We start from the raw sequence: 20,825 nt of genomic DNA on the forward strand, positions 1-20,825 counted from the left end.
CGGAGATTTAAAAATTTATTGATTTAAAAAGCAGGCAAGGATCTATTGAACTGGCCAGGACGGCCTCGAGAGCACCACACGCAGGTGGAGTCCACATGACCGCACGGTTACAGGTGTAGGCAGTCCTTTTAAAGGTCTAAACCACAAAAATTTTACTTTGTTCTATATATATATATTTAAATATATATATAGCCTATGAAAGTCATTTTACTGAATTTAGATTTGGCAAGAACCACATTTAAAAATAATTCATTCAGCCAAAACTGATTTGGCTCAGTGGATAGAGCGTTGGTCTGCGGACTAAAAGGTCCCAGGTTCGATTCCAGTCAAGGGCATGTACATTGGTTGCGGGCACATCTCCAGTAGGGGGTGTGCAAGAGGTAGCTGATTGATCATTCTCTCTCATCGATGTTTCTAACTCTCTATCCCTCTCCCTTCCTCTCTGTAAAAAATCAATAAAATATATTTTAAAAATAATTCATTCAACTTCATATTTTATCCTCCCAGTAAATCATCATGAATTAACATAATCTATTACAGATAAGCTGGGATTACTCCCCACAAATGTTATAATCAGAAACATCTCCAAATTATATTGTCATTTTCAGATCCTGGTTAGGTGCTGAGATTCAGAGGAGAGTAATCAGTCAATTGTTGCTTTCAATGAGCTTTCAATATAGTGAGAAAGAGATCTGTCAGAGAGTGAATCTCCATAGCAGGATGCGCCAAGTTCTATAGTGAAGGACAGACATGCCTGAAGAAACGGCAGAGTGCATTCAGGGGCTAGATTAGTAGAGTATTGCAGAAGACAGGATATGGTAGGAGACTAACTGGAAAGGCAGACTGAGCCAGATCCTCAACGGCCTTTTCTTGAAACATCTTGTATGCCATTTGAAGAGTTTATGAGTTATTCTGCAGGTAATGGGGAGCAAGGTGAGGTTTGTGGCATGGAGCTGGATTTGAACAGTGGCTTGTTTAAGGAACACAGTTCTGATGCATTTTGAAGAATCAATATTTGAGAGATAAGGAGGGGAAGGATAAGGAGACAGTTCAGTACAATAATCTAGAGGAGGGAAAGTGAAAACCAGAAGGTCTGAAGGAAGACAATGGCAATGGAAATAAAAGTAAGGACTTGGAAGGTCTTGTCCAGTTGGGGCCAACATTGCCTCATTATTCAGGGAATTATGTGAAAGACTGTTGACCCATTCTGACCTCAAAATTCTATGAGTTGGTCTTCTCTGACAACAGAAGAACTTTATACTCCCAGAAGAGGGCATTTCCCCACAACTCTAAGTATATATAAGAACGCTTCAGACATATCTCTACATATTTAAGAAGTGAGATCATCTCTCCCACCCAGTTATTATATCAGTTGAAATGGTAGATAATTAGATCTATTTACTTGAGCACAAACTAATTTTCGTGTGTGTGTGTGTGTGTGTGTGTGTGTGTGTGTGTGTGTGTTTCCAGTTTGGAAACAAAGTAATGATTATCATAGTAGTCTCCCTAAATAGGAGGCCTTCACTTGTGCTTTATAAGAAAGTGAATTTTAGTTCCTGTTTACTGAGCTCAGAATAAGGATTTAATAGAAAACTGAAAAGTAAAACTGTGAGAAAATTAGAGAAGAAAAAGAGGCAAGATAATCAAATGACATTGTACAGAAGATACTGAATTGCCATACCAAAATAGAAGATACAGATTTTCTGAATAGATTATTATTCTTTGCTAAGTTCCAAGGATTTAGAAATATACTGTGAAGGAAACAAGTAGGCTACCAGATATATGGATATCATTGGTGAATGCATGTGGTAGGTGTGACAAAAAAAAAAAAAAAATGACATACAGATGAAGAACATGCATTTTGCAGCACTAATAGATAATATCACATATCTTGTTTTTAACTTGTAAGTATATCCTTACTTATATTTATTTCTTTTTTTTCACTTTTTTTTTTACTTTAAATAAATCTTTATTGTTCAGATTATTACAAATGTGTTCCTCTTCCCCCCCCTCAATTGCTCCCCTCCACCAGGTTCCCACCCCACCCTCAGACCTTTCCCCATCCCCCATTGTCCTCATCCATAGGTGCACAGTTTTTGTTCAGTCTCTTCCCGCTCTCCCCCACTCCTCTTTTCCCCAAGAATCGTCAGTCCACTCCCCTTCCATACCTCTGATTCTATTATATTCAACAGTTAATATTGTTCATCAGATTTTTTAATTCCCTTGGTTTTTAGATTCACTTGTTGATAGTTACGTATTCGTTGTTCATACTTTTTATCTTTATCTTCTTCCTCTTCCTAAATAACCCCCTTCAGCAATTCATATAATTCTGGTTTGGCAGTGATGAACTCTTTTATTTATTTTTTTTATTTATTTTTTTATTTTTTTATTTTTTTATTTTTTTATTTTTTTTTTAATACATTTTATTGATTTTTTTTTTTTACCCCCTCCCTCCCTCCCACACATCCCCTCCCTCCCCAGAGTTTTGTGTCCATTGGTTGCACTTATATGCATGTATACAAGTCCTTCGGTTGATCTATTATCTCCCCCAGATCTTCCTCCCGTCCCCACTGTAACTCGACAGTCTACTTGTTGATATACTGTCTCTATATCTATCTTATGGTTCACCAGTTTATAATGTTCTTTATTATCCACAAATGAGTGAGGTCATGTGGTGTTTCTCTTTCATTGATTGGCTTTCTTTTAGTTTTTTTTTATTTGTGAAGCTCTTTATCTGGCCTTTGATTCTGAGTGATAGCTTTGCTGGGTAGAGTATTTCTGGCTGTAGGTTCTTGCTATTCATCACCTTGAATATTTCTTGCCATTCCTGTCTGGCCTGCATGGTTTCTGTTGAGAAATCAGCTGACAATCGTATGGGTGCTCCTTTATAGGTAACTACCTGCTTTTCTCTTGCTGCTTTTAATATTCTCTCTTTGTCTTTTGCTCTTGGAATTTTAATTATGATGTGTCTTGGTGTGGTCCTCCTTGGATTCCTTTTGTTTGGGGTTCTGCGGGCTTCCTGGACTTGTAAGTCTATTTCTTCCCCCAGGTGGGGAAAGTTTTCTGTCACTATTTCTTCCAGTATTCTTTCGGTATCTTGCTCTCTCTCTTCTGGAATCCCCATAATTCTGATGTTGGTTCGCTTGAAATTGTCCCAGAGGTTTCTTACACTATCTTCAACTTTCTGGATTCTCTTATCTTCTTGCTTCTGCAGAGGAGTGTCCTCTGGCTCTTTGTGTTCTAAATCTTTGTCTTGATTCTTGTGATCTTCCATTCTGTTTTTAGGACTTTGTATAATATTTTTTATTTCAGACAATGTTTTCTTCATTTCTAGTTGATCCCTTATTATTTCTAGTTGCTCCCTTTTCATATCCTCATAGGTCTCATTTATTTTATCTGCCTTTTATAGGATATTGTTGAAAAACCTTATAACTGTAGTTTTGAACTCAATGTCCAATCTTTTCTTTTCCTCCATCTCCTTCTTTTGTGTCCTTCCTCTTGTCTGCATTTTAGTTGTTTCCCTGATTTGTTGGAATAGCTTTGTGTGCTAAGTGTTCTGGTAGAGCCCAGTAGCACAGCCTTCCCAGTTACCTGCGGTGGACAGTCTTGGTGTAGCCCTTTGTGGGCTGTGTGTGCAGTCTTGTTGTTAAGCCTTGCTTATTGTTGGTATCACTGGGAAGCATTGATCTCCAAGCCAATTGGCTGTGAGGATCAGCAGTGTCTCAGCTAGGAGGGCTTCTGTACTCCACTTGGATAGGACGGGGTCTCCGGGTGGTGCAGACAATCTTTGGTTCCCTGTCAGTTTTGCCTTAGAAAACTCCTGTTCACGGAGAGTTTTGGAAGATTGGTTGCAGGTGCACGCACCTCTTTGGTAAAGGCACAGACAAGCTTTGGATTCTGGCCAGTCCCTCCTTAGAGAAAGCCAGTCTCTGGGAGAGCTTCTGTGCTCAGCCACAGATGAGGCGGAGTCTAGGGTTGGTGCAGACAAACTTTGTTTTCCCTTTGGCTCCTCCCCAAGTTCTGCAGTAATGGCGTCTGGCTTCACACACCTCTGAGAGATCTCTGCCCACTGCCTGACAGTCTGGCCTCTCCCGTCTGGGGCCCTCTATCAGAGCAATAGGCTGATTCTGTTTTCCTCTCGAACAAGAAAGCCAGCCAAGCGTTAGCTGTCTGCCCTCTCCATGCGCCGGGAGTAAGCCAGCAGCAATCTCGGTCCGGCCCTTCCTCTCCCCGTGCGGGGAGTAAGCCAGCACCTTTTCGCGCACACAGTTCTTCGTACCTTCACAGTTCCTGAGGTTCAGCGTGCCTTCTCTCTCCTTCCCAGATGGCAGAGCCTCCTCTCAGCTAGCAGTCCGGTGCTTCAGGGCAATGCCTCCCCTGTTTTCCAGTTCTAAATTCAAATTTGTTGTGGTAGGCTGCATTCAGGTGTCTACCCTATGCCGCCATCTTGGTTTCTCCTTAAATATATTTTTTTATTGATTTTACACAGAGAGGAATTGAGAGGGACAGAGAGTTAGAAACGTCGATGAGAGAGAAACATCGACCAGCTGCCTCTTGCACACCCCCCACTGGGGATGTGCCTGCAACCAAGGTACATGCCCTTGACCGGAATCAAACCCGGGACCTTTCAGTCCACAGGCCAACGTTCTATCCACTGAGCCAAACTGGTCCCGGCTTACTTTGTTCTAAATTCTAAATTCTCAAGGCTGGGAACAGCTTGCAGGGTCGTTCCCAGCCACATCCTGCTGGACGTTAGAATGTGGCCCTATCTTGTGATAGCAGATAGAACAGAAGCAGACCTGAGCAAAGTTAATTGCTAAAGGTAATCTGCAGTTTCAACTCCTGAAGCTACTGAGTCAGTGGGAATCAATCTCCTGTGGTCCTGGTCCACAGGCACAGGAAAATTGCCTTAGCCTCCAGGTCTCCATCTGGAAGCTGAGGCAACTACCCTATTGTTTAAGCAAGTAAGCAAGTGCCAAAGCCAGAATAGCAGGGTTAAAATTCAAACAGCAGTTTTTACCTAAGTAATGTTGCTACCATACTTTATGCTAGACACATGCATCTTTTATAGAGGTGGGTACAGGAGAGTTAAAAGTCAACAATTAACATAATAACAATAACAATGAGAGGATTTATGATCTCCACCCTGCTGCATTGGTTGTATACTGAGGGGTCTGGAAGAAAGGGTGTTATCCTGACATTGCACAGGTATGCTATCTTAGATGCAAAAGACAATAGAGTGGCTTAGTCAAGATAGACATTGACTTTTGTCAGGGAACAGCTTATGATATGACTACCTGCCATACACAGATTTTAGTTTAAAAAGTTTTAATTTCAGACCATTCTTTGTGGTTATATTAGGTCTCTGAGTTTGTAAGACTGCCATGCAGGCCTTCACCTCGCTTGCCAGGGTAGCATGAGGCCCCTTTTTATCCACAAGGCCTTCAGTGTAACACTTTGTACATAAGCCAGAGTTGGCCAAACCAAATACTTACCTTGGCTTTTGAGATAGCAGTCCTCCTTGGATGTCTGTTATTGGCTTTTTAAAATATGTTTCCCATTTTTGATCATTCCAACTCAGCTAAGAGTAATGTTGGCCAAGGACATCATGCATACTAAGGATTTGAGCAAGGAGTAGGGGTAATGGGTGGAAGGTGAGTGGGTCTACTATTCTGAAGCCGATAGATGACTCAGAATCAAAGGCCTGAGAGAGCAGTAGGCTTAAACCAAGGAGGCCAAGATCTGCTCACAGGTGTAAGGGGGTGGGCTAAGCATTTGAAACCCAAATGGAAGCAAGTCAGAACGACGCAGGTGGAAGGGTCAGAGCTTGATTTCATTACCAGAGGTTCAAAGTTGGGCCAGGGAGAGGCGTTCTGGAGTCATACATAGGCTTAGAGTTCTGGAGGTCCATAACTGAGCTCCAAGCTTTGGGCCCAGGCCTTCTAATGTCCCCCTGAGGATGGGACAGGTTTTAATTTGGTCACCATGTTTCTCTGCAGCATCACCACCCCAAAGTCCAGTCTGACACCCTATCTTCTGAATATCTCCAGATGTTTTGCTGCTAGAACACAAGTTTTCTTCAGCTAAGCATTTTGACTTTCTTTCTCGCTCTGCCTGAGCAAATATATGGCTTTTCTTTTTTTTTTATTTTTAAAAATATATTTTATTGATTTTTTACAGAGAGGAAGGGAGAGAGATAGAGAGTTAGAAACATCGATGAGAGAGTCATCGATCAGCTGCCCCTTGCACACCCCCTACTGGGGATATGCCCGCAACCAAGGTACATGCCCTTGGCCGGAATCGAACCTGGAACCCGTCAGTCCCCAAGCCGATGCTCTATCCATTGAGCCAAACAGGTTTCGGCAATATATGGCTTTTCTTTATGTAACTTCTAAATCTCTTGAATGCTGGAATATGATCTGTTTCTGGAAATGTTATAGCTCAGAGCAGTTCTTGGGGAAGCTCCTACTTGAAGATAAGAATTGGACATCATTATTATCATTTGGCAGAGAATTTACTTTCTTTGGGGTATTGGGACTAAAGGGTCAGTCTTTGTGAAATTGGAAGTCAGTTTGTCTTTTAAAAGAGTGTCTTAAAATCATTTTTTTTTTCACCTGGAAAGGAAGCTTTTGATCCGACCTCTTGGAAAACTTTGCTTTTATTCCCAATGATAATCATACCGTAGATTGGGTAATAATACCTAGTATATAGAAATGGATGCTGATCAGTATTCTCATAATCACCAGGATGTTTCCTATGGCAGATTCACTTGCAGTATTTAATAGTAAAAATAAATAAATAAACAAACAAACAAATAAATAAATGATAAAAGAGAAACATACAAATTGACCACACCTCCATGACACCCACCAGCCAATCAGGAGTGTGTATGCAAATTAACCCAACAAAGATGGCAGGTTACTTTGCATACACAGGCACTGGGCAGAGAGCAGAGCGGGAGAGCCAGTGGCTTGGGGGGATGTGCTTCCCTCTGTCGCTCCCGTCAAGCTGCTGGGCAGAGAGCAGAGTGGGAGAGCCGACGGAGAGGGGAGTGGCTTGGGGAACTTGGCTCCCCAAGCTGCCAGACGGAGAGCAGAGAAGGAGAGCTGGCAGCTTGGAGGACTTGGCAGAGGGGGAGACTGTGAGATGAAGACAACAGGAAGGGAAAACCGACAGTGTGGGGAGCACCAGGAATGCTGGGAATCATAGTTCTAGTGGCAGATGCATTTAGGGATCTCCTAGACACTAGAGCAAAGTGAACCTGGAGCAAGTTACTGTTGCGGTGGGGGATGGAGGGAAAGCAAAGGTGAGAGACATAATAAAATCAGTGTCTAGGAAAAATTAAAGGGAAGATACCCTAAAACTTCCAGGAAATCTCCACCAATGAAGCAAAGAAAAAAATGTCTCTATTATCCTGTGAGCAACAAAGCAAACTGAGTTGGAGTCTCAGACAATTTGCTCATATGACTGCAAAGACAGACAGAAACTCCCGGATTGGAGAAGGCTCCGAGGTTGGAGAGGGTGCATGTTGGGCTGAGGGACCCCCACCTCCCCACGCCCCCATGCATGAATCTTTGTGCTCCGGGCCCCTAGTAATAATAATAAACAGTAAGACTAGAAGTAGATGGAGTTAAGTTTACACCTTAATTTCCTTCAAATTAGCATTGACTGGAGGAGGTTCTATTCCTCTCTGGTGTTTTCTAATGAAAAAGGAGAGAGAGAGAGGGAAACAGACAGACAGTCACATGAGAGACTAGAAAAGCTTTGGGTGAGAGCTTTCTGCTTCTATCTATTAGCTCAAGACTGCCTTCTGTACTCCCCAATATCGGGGGCCATCAGGAAGGTGCAAATACAACAAAGATGATGGTTTCTTGAGAGAAATACACAGATCACTTGATATAGCCCAATTGTTGTCTTTTTTTGTGTGTTTTTAAAATATATTTTATTGATTTTTTACAGAGAGGAAGGGAGAGAGATAGAGAGTTAGAAACATCGATCAGCTGCCTCCTGCACACCCCCTACTGGGGATATGCCCGCAACGAAGGTATATGCCCTTGACTGGAATAGAACCTGGGACCTTTCAGTCTGCAGGCTGACGCTCTATCCACTGAGTCAAACCAGTTTCATCTGTCTTGTTAACTGTGATAGGTGTTGCTGTTTTTGCCTTTGGTGTTATTTAAAATTATTTATGCTTTATGATGGTAATTAGTGAGGTGGGTGAGTGGATACACCCTGATAAGTGGTTACGTTCTGATTGGTTCTTTAATGGGAGTTGATTTTTTTCTGCAAGAAGAGAATCAGCTTGACAGTGTGAAACTAGGAGGGAGCCCAGCCTTTCACTTAGTCCCAGTTTCAGTCTCATTTCCATTTCCCCACTTTTGTCTCTGTTCTCTACTTTCATTCCATTCCCCACCAAGCCCAGGATTGCCCTTCTGCCAGCTTCTTTCTCTAGGACCTCATCTACCTGGGAAGGCCCGGGATTCAGAAGAGGCTCTGATGCGGTATCCTCTTCCCCTCTTTCCTGTGGGTCTCATTTTTGCGTTGGAAATAGAGTTTATGTACCACTCTAGTGACCTTCCTTCCATTAAAAAATCAACCCCGATTTTGTAAGTTTTGAAAAAGTCAGGAATGGAAAGAGCCAATGAAGGGGATGTTTTGATTTCGAGGTGTCCTCACACTGGCATGAAATTAGTTCTTGTGAACACGAAAGATTGGGGCTATCACTGATAAGGCACGGCTCCTACCCTCAGACATTCTATGGAAGATGGCATTGACACACACGGAGCTCAGTTTAAGCCTCTGAATTTGCCTTTTAGTGCATTATCAATCGCAGGTGGTGTTGAATCATGAAGCATATTGTTAAATTTGGGGATAGAATATTATTAATTGGGAACTCGGCAAGGCCTGAAAAGTAAATTCTCAGAAAAGTTGCAGGCTCGAGTATACCATTTCCCCCTCCTTGTTTGGCTCGTCATTACTTTACTTCTCTGTGTTTTAGTTATGTTAAAAGATAAACGGAGGCATATTGCCCAGAAGGTGGCACATTTAATTCCAGGTACATGACTGGGCTGTGCGTTCGATTCCATTGGGCCCGTACAGGAGGCAGCGATCCATATTTCTCTCTCACACTGATGTCTTCCCTCAACAATCTCTCTCTCTCATTCTCCCCTCCTCTCTCTAAAAAAATAAAATAAAATAAAGCATATTTTCAGGTGAGGGGGGAAAAAGATAAACTGAGGCATATTAAAATTTTGAAGTTTGAACAAATTTTGATTCAAATTAGACAGCATCCAATCTAGCAGATAGAAAGGAGCTGTGATGAACATTACAAAATGAAATACTTTTATAGGCAGAAGAGAATGGGAAAAGGGAGTTATAGTAGACAAGAAAGTGGTTGGTTATTATAAAATACTTTTCTTTATGGATGGAAGGAATCTATCAGGCTGATGAGCTATCTAGTGCTAATCAGGCAATCCTGATTGACTGGTTTAAGATTCTGCTTCAGGCAGAGATGAAACTGAAATTAAGTCTCGGTTTGGTGACATGGGGCTTAGTATGAGCAATTCCATTTTGGAACTGTTGCCTATTTTTTTTTTTTTTTTAATAGTTAACAAATGATACATAGAAATATCTTCTCCTCCACTATTCTGAAACCAAAGTTCATCTGTTTGCTTTTTCCTCTGAGTATAATCTGAGAAACAATTAACTTGAGTTCACATTGAATAAAAAAAGCAATGAAAGCGAACAAGTAATTTTTCTGTGTTCTAAGCCCAGTGGAGAAATGATGGGCAAGTTAGCGTACATGAGCTGAGCATTTTATTCTTATGGAAAGTACTATCATACTAGTAATTTGAGAAAGCAGTTGTTTACATGGCAGCGTCCTTTGAGGAAAGATTCTGTGGTTTAAATAAGCTTCTCTATTGGTTATCATTAACCTACATTTCTAAAATTAATTTGTTAGAGGAACTGTTTGGTTCATAGGATGAGTAGATTTTGATGGGAGGTAGTGGTGGGTGGAAAGGGTAGATACTACTGGTTATTCTACTGAGACCCTGAACAGCACAGAGGGGAAAGGCCGATTAAAGAATAGAAAGGGACACCTTAGCTGGGTAGCTCAGTTGGTTGGAGTGTTGTCCCAATATGCCAAGGTTGTGGGTTTGATCCACAGTCAGGGCACCTACAAGAAGCAACCAATGAATGGGTAAATAAGTGGAACAACAAATTACTCTCTCACTTTCTCTTTCAAATCAATCAATCAAAAACAAAAGAGAAGAGGAAGAAGAAAGGGGGGGGGGCGGGGGAAAGAAGTGACTGAGCCAATCTTCTCAAAACATTTTGTTGGAAGCTTGCTTGAAGACTGATTTACTCCCCTTAGCCATAGGGTTGAGTCTTATATTTTTTGTCATTAGTTCTTAAATAATCCATCCATTACTAAGTTGGTGACCAAAGAAGTCTCTTGCAACTTCATAGGGTAGAGAAATCTCTCCTCTAACCAAAATTACAGAACAATTTCTGCCACCAAACACTCAAATTTAAAAAAAAAAAAAAAAAAAAAAATATATATATATATATATATATATATATATATATATATATATATATAATCGATTTCAGAGAGGAAGGGGGAGATAGAGAGATCAATGATGAGAGTGAATAATTGATCAGTTGCCTCCTGCACACCCCCAACTGGGGATCAAGCCTGCAACCTGGGTATGTGCCCTTGACTGGAATCGAACCTGGGACCCTTCAGTTTGCAGACTGATGCTCTATCCACTGAGCTAAACCAGCGAGGACAGCACTCAGATTTCTTACTGGATCCATCCCTGCAAGATTTAACTTTCTAGATGAATTCAGTTGGTTAGGCTAATTTTTGCCCAATCTTAAATACATACATGTATGCATGCATACACACATACCAATTAAAGGGGCAGAAAGCTTTTGAATCTCCTGGGGGAACAGACATGTTCATGGAAGTCCAGTTCAGGATTCTATCAGTTGAGAGAAATTACTCTTCCCCCCAAGTGATACCAGCATGGAGTGACCCTTTATTCGGTCACTGAGCTTTTCAGAGCATGCTGCCCAGGATGAATGAGAGAGTATGTAATTTCACATAGTTTCCCTCCAGGTGTCTGCCAGCTAAGCAGGGGACAAATTCCCTGTCTGCAGGGCCAGCTTCGTGGGTATGCAACCTGTACAGTTGCACAGAGCCCTGTTTTGAAAGGACCCATGCTTGGTTTAATGCTCCGGTGTTTGAAATTCTCGACAATTTATAAACTAGGTGCCCCACATTTTTATTTTGCTCTGGACTCTACAAACCAGTGGAGGCTGGTTCTGCCTCCACTCTCTTGGGATCCCTCAAGTTGTAACAAGAATGAGAAAATAAAATGTAGGGCCTCTTTCACCACCTTCCTCCAAGTTTATGTATCCAGACGAGCACCTAATGAAACTGCTGCCCTGTTCTTGTCTTAATTGATTTAATGTTTAAACACTTTTAATAAGAGGCTTTCAGAGTCCTCTTTCCTCCTCCTAGAACAATTTCCTATAATTAAAAGGGTAATTTGGGTCTTGACAACATGGGGCTCTTCTGTCCTTTGGAAGAAGCATTTCCTCAGTCTCCTGCGTTTGCTTTGTTTTATGGCACCTGGACAGCACAACCTCTCCTTTCAGAGGTCACACCACACACACTCTGGTAGGTCTTATTTTTTAAGCAAGAACTAAGAAATGTTCTTATGAGCTGATGAGTTCAAGTGCCGAAACCAGCAGCAATGATTGAGAATATTTATCCCCCAGTTTTCTCAGTCTTATGGGTGCAGCTCAAGGGAGTGGGTGGGATCTGGTTGACTTGGTAGATTGGCCCAGGCAAGAGAGGAAACGTCATTGGTGGGCCCGTTCCCTGTGGGCACCTCCTAATGTTACTGCTCTTACACACGAGGCACCCAAGTTGGCTGGCTGAACAATTTTTAGAAATTACTAACCAGGAGGTAGACTTGGTGAGAGGGGGAATAAAGGAGTGCGCGTACTCTGTAGGTGCTAGAAAAACGCTTGTGGACAGGGACTAAGCAGTCCCTCCCTGATTGCAAAGGACAGCGTCTTCTGTCTGGTAAGCATTCCGAGTCTGACAATCAGATTTGCATTTCTCATGACATTAATTGCAGGGTTGTTGTGGGCCAGGTTTCTGTAAGCTGGGTGGAGGTGGAGGCCGTTGGCAGGAGGAGACATGCGAGTGGGAGGAAGAGGAGAGATTTCTGGGGCTGTTGCAGGCCAATGCTGGTGCAATATGCTTGTCTTTCTTGAGCATTAAGCAGCGTCTGCCAAGACTGTAAGCCACCAAGCAGCACATCTTGGGGACTCATCACCCATGATAGATTTCTGTGAGGCTAAACGTGTGGTAAGTTCTAATATTGTTTTTGCCTACTGGCTGCTTTTGGTGTGCATGTGGGGTGGGGGTATATATAGTAAAACTGACTGAAAGGTGTCAGCTTTCAGCCTTTTTTTAGTTTTATTTTATTCTGTTGGATAATTTTCAGCATTAACTAAAAAAAAACAAAGGCTCAATTTTAGTTTCCTTTTTTTTTTTTTTCCTCCTTATCCCTTCAGCCCCAATTCTAGGCTCTTGATCTACTGAAACCAAGACTGAAGAATGACTAGGAAGGGAGTCCAAGGTTAGTTCATCATTTCTAGAGTTACTTTTAGTGTGGAAAGAGCAAGAATTTTTTATTCATACAGACTTGTTTTGAATCCTGACTCTATTGTGTATTTATGATTGTGCAAATAATGCAATCTCTTTGAATTTCAGTGTTTTAATTTGTGAAATAGTGGTAACAAGGATTTCATGAGATAATGTTAGCAAAGAGCATAGTTCAGTGTCTATCAGATGACAAAATGCAATGACAGTTGACTACCTTTAGTTTGTCAACTCTTCCTCTAGTCCCCTTCCCTACCATCGGTCATGGCCTGCCATTCTCGACTTTTATAACCATGAGTGTCCCCAGCTTGCTAACTTGATTGAGGCACAGATAAGACTAGCCTAATTTTAATGATTCTGTGGGCATTTCATTTTATGTCAGGATCTAGCATTACAGTCAAATAGGCAGAGTAGATGTGGGAAGTTATGTGTCTTTAATGTTGAATTCTACTTCACTTGTTTTGTGACCTTTTCCTCCTCTGGGACCTTCAGGAATCTGGCAGTTGAAGCCTAAGTTTTGCCATTCATTTTTTCCCTCCCTCCCTCCTTCCCTCCCTCCCTCTCCTCCCCTCCTCGCTCTCTCCTGCACATAGGTACTGAACTATATGCCAGGCAGTTTTAAAAGGCAGAGATTAAGCAGTAAAGAAAAATAGAAAAAAAACAAAAACACCTTGCACTCATAGAACTTTTATTCTAATGGGGGTGGTGGTACAATTAACAAAGTAAGACAGTAAATTACACAGTCTATAAGAAAGGGATGCATTGTGGGGGAAATCAAGCAGAAAAGGGGAGTGGGGTGTTGAGGTAGTTTGCAGTTTTAAATAGGGTAATCAGAAAAGGCCTCATTGAGAAGATATTTGAGCGCAGGCTTAGAGGGTGTAAGGGGAAAGTGAATTTCAACCGAGTACAGAGGCCCAAAGGTGGAAGGGAACCTGGTACGTTCAAGAAAAAAGCAGGGAGGGCGGTGGCTGGTAGGAGTGTTGAGAGGCAAGGATGAGGAAGAAAGGCTGGGCACACGTCAGGGGCTCCCTCCTGTAGGGCCATGTAGGCCCTTCTGAGAACTTTGTTCTGACACATTTCAACAGGTTAACACTAGCTCCTGTGTTGAGAATAGTCTGAAAGGGGCAAAGGCAGAAACAGGGAGTCTGGTCAGGAGACCATTGTAATAATGCAGGCTTGCACCAAAGTGGTGGTGGGTGTGGGATAGGGGGTGGTGAGAAGGGATCGGACCCTGGGCATATTTCAGAGGTAGAGCCAGTAAGATTTTCTGATGGAGTGGATGTGGGAGTCAGGACAACTCTAAAAATTTTAATGTGAATAACAGGGAGGATGTTGTCATTAAATGGGGAAAACTGCAGGTGGCGCGTATCTAGTCTAGCATGCCAGGAGTTCTGTTTTGGACAGTTTTGAATTTGAGATGTTAGTTATCTGAGTGGAGGGGCTAAGTGGGCAGTTGGCCAGAGGAGTCTGGAGTTTAGGGGAAGAGTTTGGGCTAACGATTACATTTTGGGAGTAGTGAGCATGTGGCATTGTGTTTAACACCATGAAACAAAATGAGGTCTCCCAGTGGGGAGGGCAGATAGAAAACGGTTCTAAAAACTGAACTCTAGGACATTCCAGTTTTAAGAAGCTGAAAGATGAGAAGTAATCCGAGAAAGAAGGAAGAGCCAGTGAAGAGGAAAAACAAAGTGGGGAGGGGGGACGCGCATATTTTCCAGGGAGGAGACAGTGATCAGTTCTGTGAAATTGTGTTTGTGGTTTCGGTAAGAAGAGGAACAGATTTGCCAATGAATTCAGCCATGTGGGGATCTTTGGTTTCTTTAATAAGAGAGAACCAGTAAAGGAGGGAAAGAATGAGGTGGGAAGGATGAAGTTAGAGATCATTGAATTGTTGTCAATCTTTCCCCACCCCCAACTCAGAAGATTCTAGCTCCTCAACTTACATTGTTCTCGTTCCTCTTTATTGTATGTTGTCTACTCTGTTCATGTTTGTAAACAACTTTAAAATATTTTTGAATGGGCTGGTATGCAAACAAGATGGGATGGTCCCCCAGATAGGTTTGTCTCCAGCCTCTGTTGGGGGTACAGAGCCCATTATAACTTCCCTTCCCACCTGGTGGTGAAAATGTGACCACAGCCGAAACTGGTATGGCTCAATGAATAGAGCGTCAGCTTGGGGACTGAAAGGTCCTGGGTTTGATTCCGGTCAAGGGCATGTACCTTGGTGGCGGGCATATCCCCATTAGGGGGTGTGCAAGAGGCAGCTGATTGATGACTCTCGTCGATGTTTCTAGCTCTCTCTCTCTCCCTTTCTTTCTGTACAAAATCAATAAAATATGTTTAAAAAAAAAAAAAAAAAAAAAAAAAGAAAATGTGACCACAGGCCTGATCCTGAGGGTGTGAGCCCCCGGGAGGGTGCTCATTGCCTGGGCCTGTGAGACAGGCCCTTCCAGGAGGGTGCACTTGGGGGGTGTTCTTTGGGGGGAAATGGAAGCTTCTTTTTGTCTCCTGTTGGCAAGGCCCCGAGAATCACTGTGTCTCAGAACATGACTTATTACAGAGGAGGGCAAAGGAAACTCTGGACATTGGGATATACTGGAGAGATTTCAGAGGAGAGCAGCAGAGTGAGCATGATGGCGGAATAAGAAACAAATCAGGGCACCTGGGGAAGCCTCCCCAGACGGTGACCTACATCCCACAAGTGACTGTGGAATTTGGCAGGTATTTCAGGGAGGCTCTTTGCTGGGCTGGAGCCAGAGCACGGCTCAGCTGGTTTGGACATAGTTGGCTTCCACTGAAAGGAACACAAGTGAAAGGAACACAAGTTCCAGATGGTGCCTCCTGTTATTACCGAGAAAAGTGCCTGTTGCCTCCTCACCTCCCTCTTGTTGATTCACTGGGGCCTCACTACTTTTGGCTCATGAAAGCAAAACTTGTTTGGGAGCGCAGAATATGACTTTTGGGTTTTCCTTTAGGGCCGTGTTAAGATGTTTGTTGATGGTTTCCTTGGCTGTGCAGAAGCTTTTTAGTTTGATGTTGTCCCTTTGCTTATTTCTGATTTTGTTGCTTATGCTTTTGCTGTCAAATTTTATTTTATTTGTTTGTTTGTTTGTTTATTTATTTATTTATTTAATATATTTTATTGATTCTCCACAGAGAAGAAGGGAGAAAGATAGAGAGCTAGAAACATCAATGAGAGAGAAACATTGACCAGTTGCCTCCTGCACATCCCCTACCAGGGATGTGCCCGCAACCAATGTACATGCCCTTGACCGGAATCGAACCTGGGACCTTTCAGTCCGCAGACCGATGCTCTATCCACTGAGCCAAACCGGTTTCGGCTGCTGTCAAATTTTAAAAAATCATTGCCAAAATGTCAAGGAGCTTATTACTGATTTTTTTTTTTAAGAGTTAATAGGGTTTCAGGTTTTATGGTCACATCTTTAATCCATTTGGAGTTGATTTTTTTTGTGTATGGTGTAAAATACCGGTTCAGTTTCATTCTTTTGCATGTATCTAATTGTCACAATACCATTTATTTTTTTATTTTTTTATTTTTTATTAAGGTATTATATGTATATATATCTTTCCATTGCCCCTTTCCCCCCATACCATTTCTTGAATAGACTGTCTTTACCCCATTCATTATATGTTTTTGTTTGCTTTGTCATATATTTATTGACCATATAGGTGTGGGTTTATTTCTGGGCTATTTTGTTTCATTGACCTATATATCTATTTTTATGCCAATAACATACTCTTTTGATTACTATAGCTTTGTAATACAGTTTGAAATTAGTGAGTATGATGCCTATAGCTTTGTTCTTTTTTTTCAAGTCTGCTTTGACTATTCATGGTCTTTTGTGATTCCATACGAATTTTAGAATTATTTGTTCTATTTCTGTGAAAAATGCCATCGGAAGTTCAATAAGAATAGCATTGAATCTGTAGATTGCTTTGGATAGTACAGAAATATTAATAACATTAATTCTTTCAGTCCATAAGCATGAATTATCTTTCTATGTATTCGTGACTTAAATTTCTTTGTTTTTTTGTTTTTGTTTTTGTTGAGTTTAAGAGTTCTTTGTATATTTTGCATAACAGTCCTTTATCAGACATATCTTTTGCAGATATTTTCTCCATTGTCTTCCATTTCTTTCGATAGGGTCTTTTATAGAGCAAATGTTTTTAGTTGTAATAAATTCAAGTTATCAGTTATTTCTCTCATGGATAGAGCATCTGTAAAGTCACCTAGATTGTCTTCTAGTTTTGCATTGCATATTTAGGTCGATGATACATGTTTAGTTAACTTTTGTGAAGGATATAAAGTTTAGATTTGTTTATTTTTTGCATGTGGATGTCCAGTTGTTCCAAAACCATTTGTTGAAAATACTGTATTTTCTTCATTGTACTGCCTTTGCTCCTTTGTCAAAGATGAGTTGACTATATTTATATGGATGTGTTTCTGGACCCTCTATTCTGTCCCACTGTTCTATGTGCCACACTATCTTAATTACTGTAGCTTTATAGTAAATCTTGGATAGAGCCAGTCTCCTGATTTTTTTCTTTCAATATTGTCTTGGCTATTCTGGGTCTTTTCCCATCCATATATACTTTAGAATTAATTTGTTGATATCTATAAAAATAAGTGGCATTTTGATTGGGATTGCATTGAATCTATAGATCAAGTTGGGAAGAAAAGATATTTTGACAATATTGAGTCTTTCTATTCATGAACATGTGTATCTCTTCATTTATTTAGTTCTTTGATTTCTTTTATCAGTGATTTGTAGTTTTCCTATAAATCTTGGACATATTTTCTTAGGTTTTTATCTAAGTACTTTATTATTTTTTGGTGTTCATGTAAATGCTATTGTGTTTTAAGTTTCAAATTGTACTTGTTCATTGCTGGTATATAGGAAAATGATGGACTTTTGTACACTAACTATTATAATGAAATCTTGCTATAATCACTTATTAGTTCCAGAAGTGTTTTTGTTGATTATTTTTTACACAGATGATTATATCATCTATGAATAAAGATAGTTTTATTTATTTCTTCCCAAATATTTACCTTTTTCCTCTCCTTCCTTGTCTTGTTATATTAGTTAAGACTTCAAGTCCAATATTGAAAATGAGAGGTGAGGGGGGAATATCTTTGCCTTTTTCTGACTTTAGCAGAAAAGCTTCTAATTTCTCACCATCAAGTATGATGTTGTCCTGTTTCCTTTATTATTCCTTTAATGTTCATGGGATCTTTATCAAATTTGTGGGTACAGAGTTTCCTTTATTGACCGTGTTGTCCAGTGGTTAGAGCATTGGCCTGTGCACTGACAGGCTGCGGGTTCAAGTTCCAATCAAGGATATGTTCTTGAGTTGCAGATTTGATACCCAACCTTGGATGGGGCATGTGCGGGAGGCATCCAATTGATATATGTGTGTGTGTCTCCCCATCCCTCCCTACTCTCTCTAAAAAAAATCAATGTAAAAAAATATCCTTGGGTGAGGATTAACAACAACAAAAGTATGATGTTAACTTTAGAGTTTTGTAGATATTCTTTATAAAGCTGAGTTTGCTGAGATTTTTTTAAAAACATTTTATCATTTAAAATTTTAATTACAGTTGACATACATTATTATACTAGTTTCAGGTGTACACCCCAGTTATTAGACATTACATAACTTAAGTGATCATTCCAATAAACCTCACACCCACCTGACACCATACATAGTACTATATTATTATTATTATCATTTATTTTAAATTTTATTTTATTATTGACAATATTACAAGTGCTGTAAAATGTTATTGAATATATTCTCTATGCTGTATTCCCCATGGCTATTCTGGAACAACAGATTTATACTTCTTAATTCCTTCACCTTTTTCACTCATCCCCCGCACCCCCCCAATCTCTTTCCTATTTGGCAACCAATAAAACATGCTCTTTATCTCTGAGTCTGTTTCTGCTCAGCTTGTTTGTTTATTTTGTTTTTCGATTTCACTGTTGATAGATATGTATTCTTGTTATTTTATTGTTCATATTTTTTATCTTCTTGAAGAAGACCCTTTAACATTTCATGTAATACTGATTTGGTGATGATGAACTCCTTTAATTTTTTCTTGTCTGGGAAGATCTTTATCTGTCCTTCAATTCTTTAAATGATAGCTTTGCAAGGTAGAGTAATCTTGAATGTAGGTTAATTGCTTTTTTAATCATAAATGGGTGTTGGATTTTATCAAAGCTTTTTCTGCATGTATTGACATAATTTGGTAATTTTTCTCTATTAGTTTGTTGTGATGTATTACACTAATTGATTTTCAAATATTGAATCAGCTTTGCACGCTTGTGATAAATCCCACTTTGTTGTGGTATATAATTATTTTGATACCTTGTTGTATTTTATTTGCTAATAATTTGCTGAGAAATTATCTATTTGTGTTCATGAGATGTATTGGTCTGTAGTTTTATTTTTTGGAAATATCTGATATTGGTTTTGGGGTAGTGCTAGGCTTATAGAATAAATTAGGAAGTATTCCCTTTTCTTCTATCTTCTGAAAGAGATTGTAGAGAATTGGTATATCTTTATTAATTGTTTGGTAGAATTCATCAGTGAACCCACCTGAGCCTGGTGCTTTTGGTTTTGGAAGATTATTCATTACTTATTTAATTTTTAAATAGATATAGTCCTATTCAAATTGCTCTGTGTGAGCAATTGTGTCTTTTAAGAAATCAGTCCATCTTATCTAGATTTTCAAATTTGTGAGTACAGAGTTTCCTTTATTATTCCTTTAATATTCACAGGATTTTTAAAATAATGTCTTCTCTTTCATTTCATTTAGTAATTTGTGTTTTCTTTCTTTTTTCCTTACTGAGCCTGGCTAGTGGTTTATCAATTTTATTGATTTTTTTCAAAGAACCAGCTTTTAGTTTTGTTGGTTTTCTATATTGATTTCTTGTTCTCAGATTTATTAATTTCTGTCATAAGTCTTATTATTTCCTTTTTTCTGCTTACTTTGGATTTAATTTGCTCTTTTTTTCTAGTTTTATAAGGTGGAAGCATAGATTATTCATTTTAGAATTTTCTTTTTTAATATATGCATTCAATGCCATATATTTCCTACTAAGCCCTGTTTTTGCTGTAATCCACAAGTCTTGATAAGTTGTATTTTTAGTTTAGTTTAACCCAAAATATTTCAGAATTTCTCTCAATATTTTTTTCTTTGTCCCATTTGTTATTTAGAATTGTGTTGATTAATCGCCATTTAATTTTGCAGTGTTCTAGGTATCTCTCTGTTACTAATTTCTAGTTTATTTATTTTTTATTTTTTTATTTTATTTTAAAAATAATTTTATTTACAGTTTTCCAAGAATAACACATTTACATGGTGCAGATTTTATTTTATTTTATTTTATTTTATTTTTTTTTTTTGGTCTCAAGGTTTTTTTTTTTTTTTTTGTTTTTGTTTTTGTTTTTTTTTTTAATAAGTTTTTATTTTTCATATTATTACAAATGTTCCTTCCCCCCCCCCCCACCATTGCTCTCCTCCACCAGGTTCCCACCCCACCCTCTGCCCTTTCCCCTCTCCCCATTGTCCTCATCCATAGGTGCACAGTTTATGTTCAGTCTCTTCCCACGCCCCCCTCTCCCCTTTTCCCCAAGAATCGTCAGTTCACTCCCCTTCCATACCTCTGATTCTATTATATTCAACAGTTAATATTGTTCATCAGATTTTTTTAATTTCCTTGGTTTTTAGATTCACTTGTTGATAATTACGTATTTGTTGTTCATAATTTTTATCTTTGTTTACTTTCTCTTCTGAAAGAACCCCCTTCAGCAATTCATATAATTCTGGTTTGGTGGTGATGAACTCCTTTAGCTTTTTTTTATTAGTGAAGCTCTTTATCTGGCCTTCGATTCTGAGTGATAGCTTCGCTGGGTAGCTTATTTTTGGCTGTAGGTTCTTGCTATTCATCACCTTGTATATTTCTTGCCATTCCCTTCTGGCCTGCATGGTTTCTGTTGAGAAGTCAGCTGACAATCGTATAGGTGCTCCTTTATAAGTTACTACCTTCTTTGCTCTTGCTTCTTTTAATATTCTCTCTTTATCTTTTGCTCTTGGAATTTTAATAATGAT

The 20,825-nt window shown here is 39.7% G+C and overlaps 1 protein-coding gene across 6 annotated transcripts in view; it reads left to right on the top strand.

Annotated features, from left to right (window-relative positions):
• Nucleotides 1-20,825, top strand: part of TMEM45A (transmembrane protein 45A) — a 118,868-nt gene that overhangs the window by 19,641 nt on the left and 78,402 nt on the right. For 2 of the 6 annotated variants that reach the window (XM_084875516.1, XM_084875519.1), the window contains exon 2: nt 12,598-12,662. The exons of 3 other annotated variants lie outside the window; for them this stretch is intronic. In XM_084875516.1, coding sequence (XP_084731642.1) covers nt 12,641-12,662 — 22 coding nt within the window. In that variant the 5' untranslated portion in view covers nt 12,598-12,640. Of the gene's footprint in view, nt 1-12,273; nt 12,389-12,597; nt 12,663-20,825 lie in introns of those variants that run through there. One more of the 6 variants, XM_084875515.1, reaches the window with a different exon arrangement.

The sequence above is a fragment of the Pipistrellus hanaki genome (genome assembly GCF_964339955.1).
Source record: "Pipistrellus hanaki genome assembly, chromosome: 2".
Lineage (NCBI taxonomy): Eukaryota > Metazoa > Chordata > Mammalia > Chiroptera > Vespertilionidae > Pipistrellus > Pipistrellus hanaki.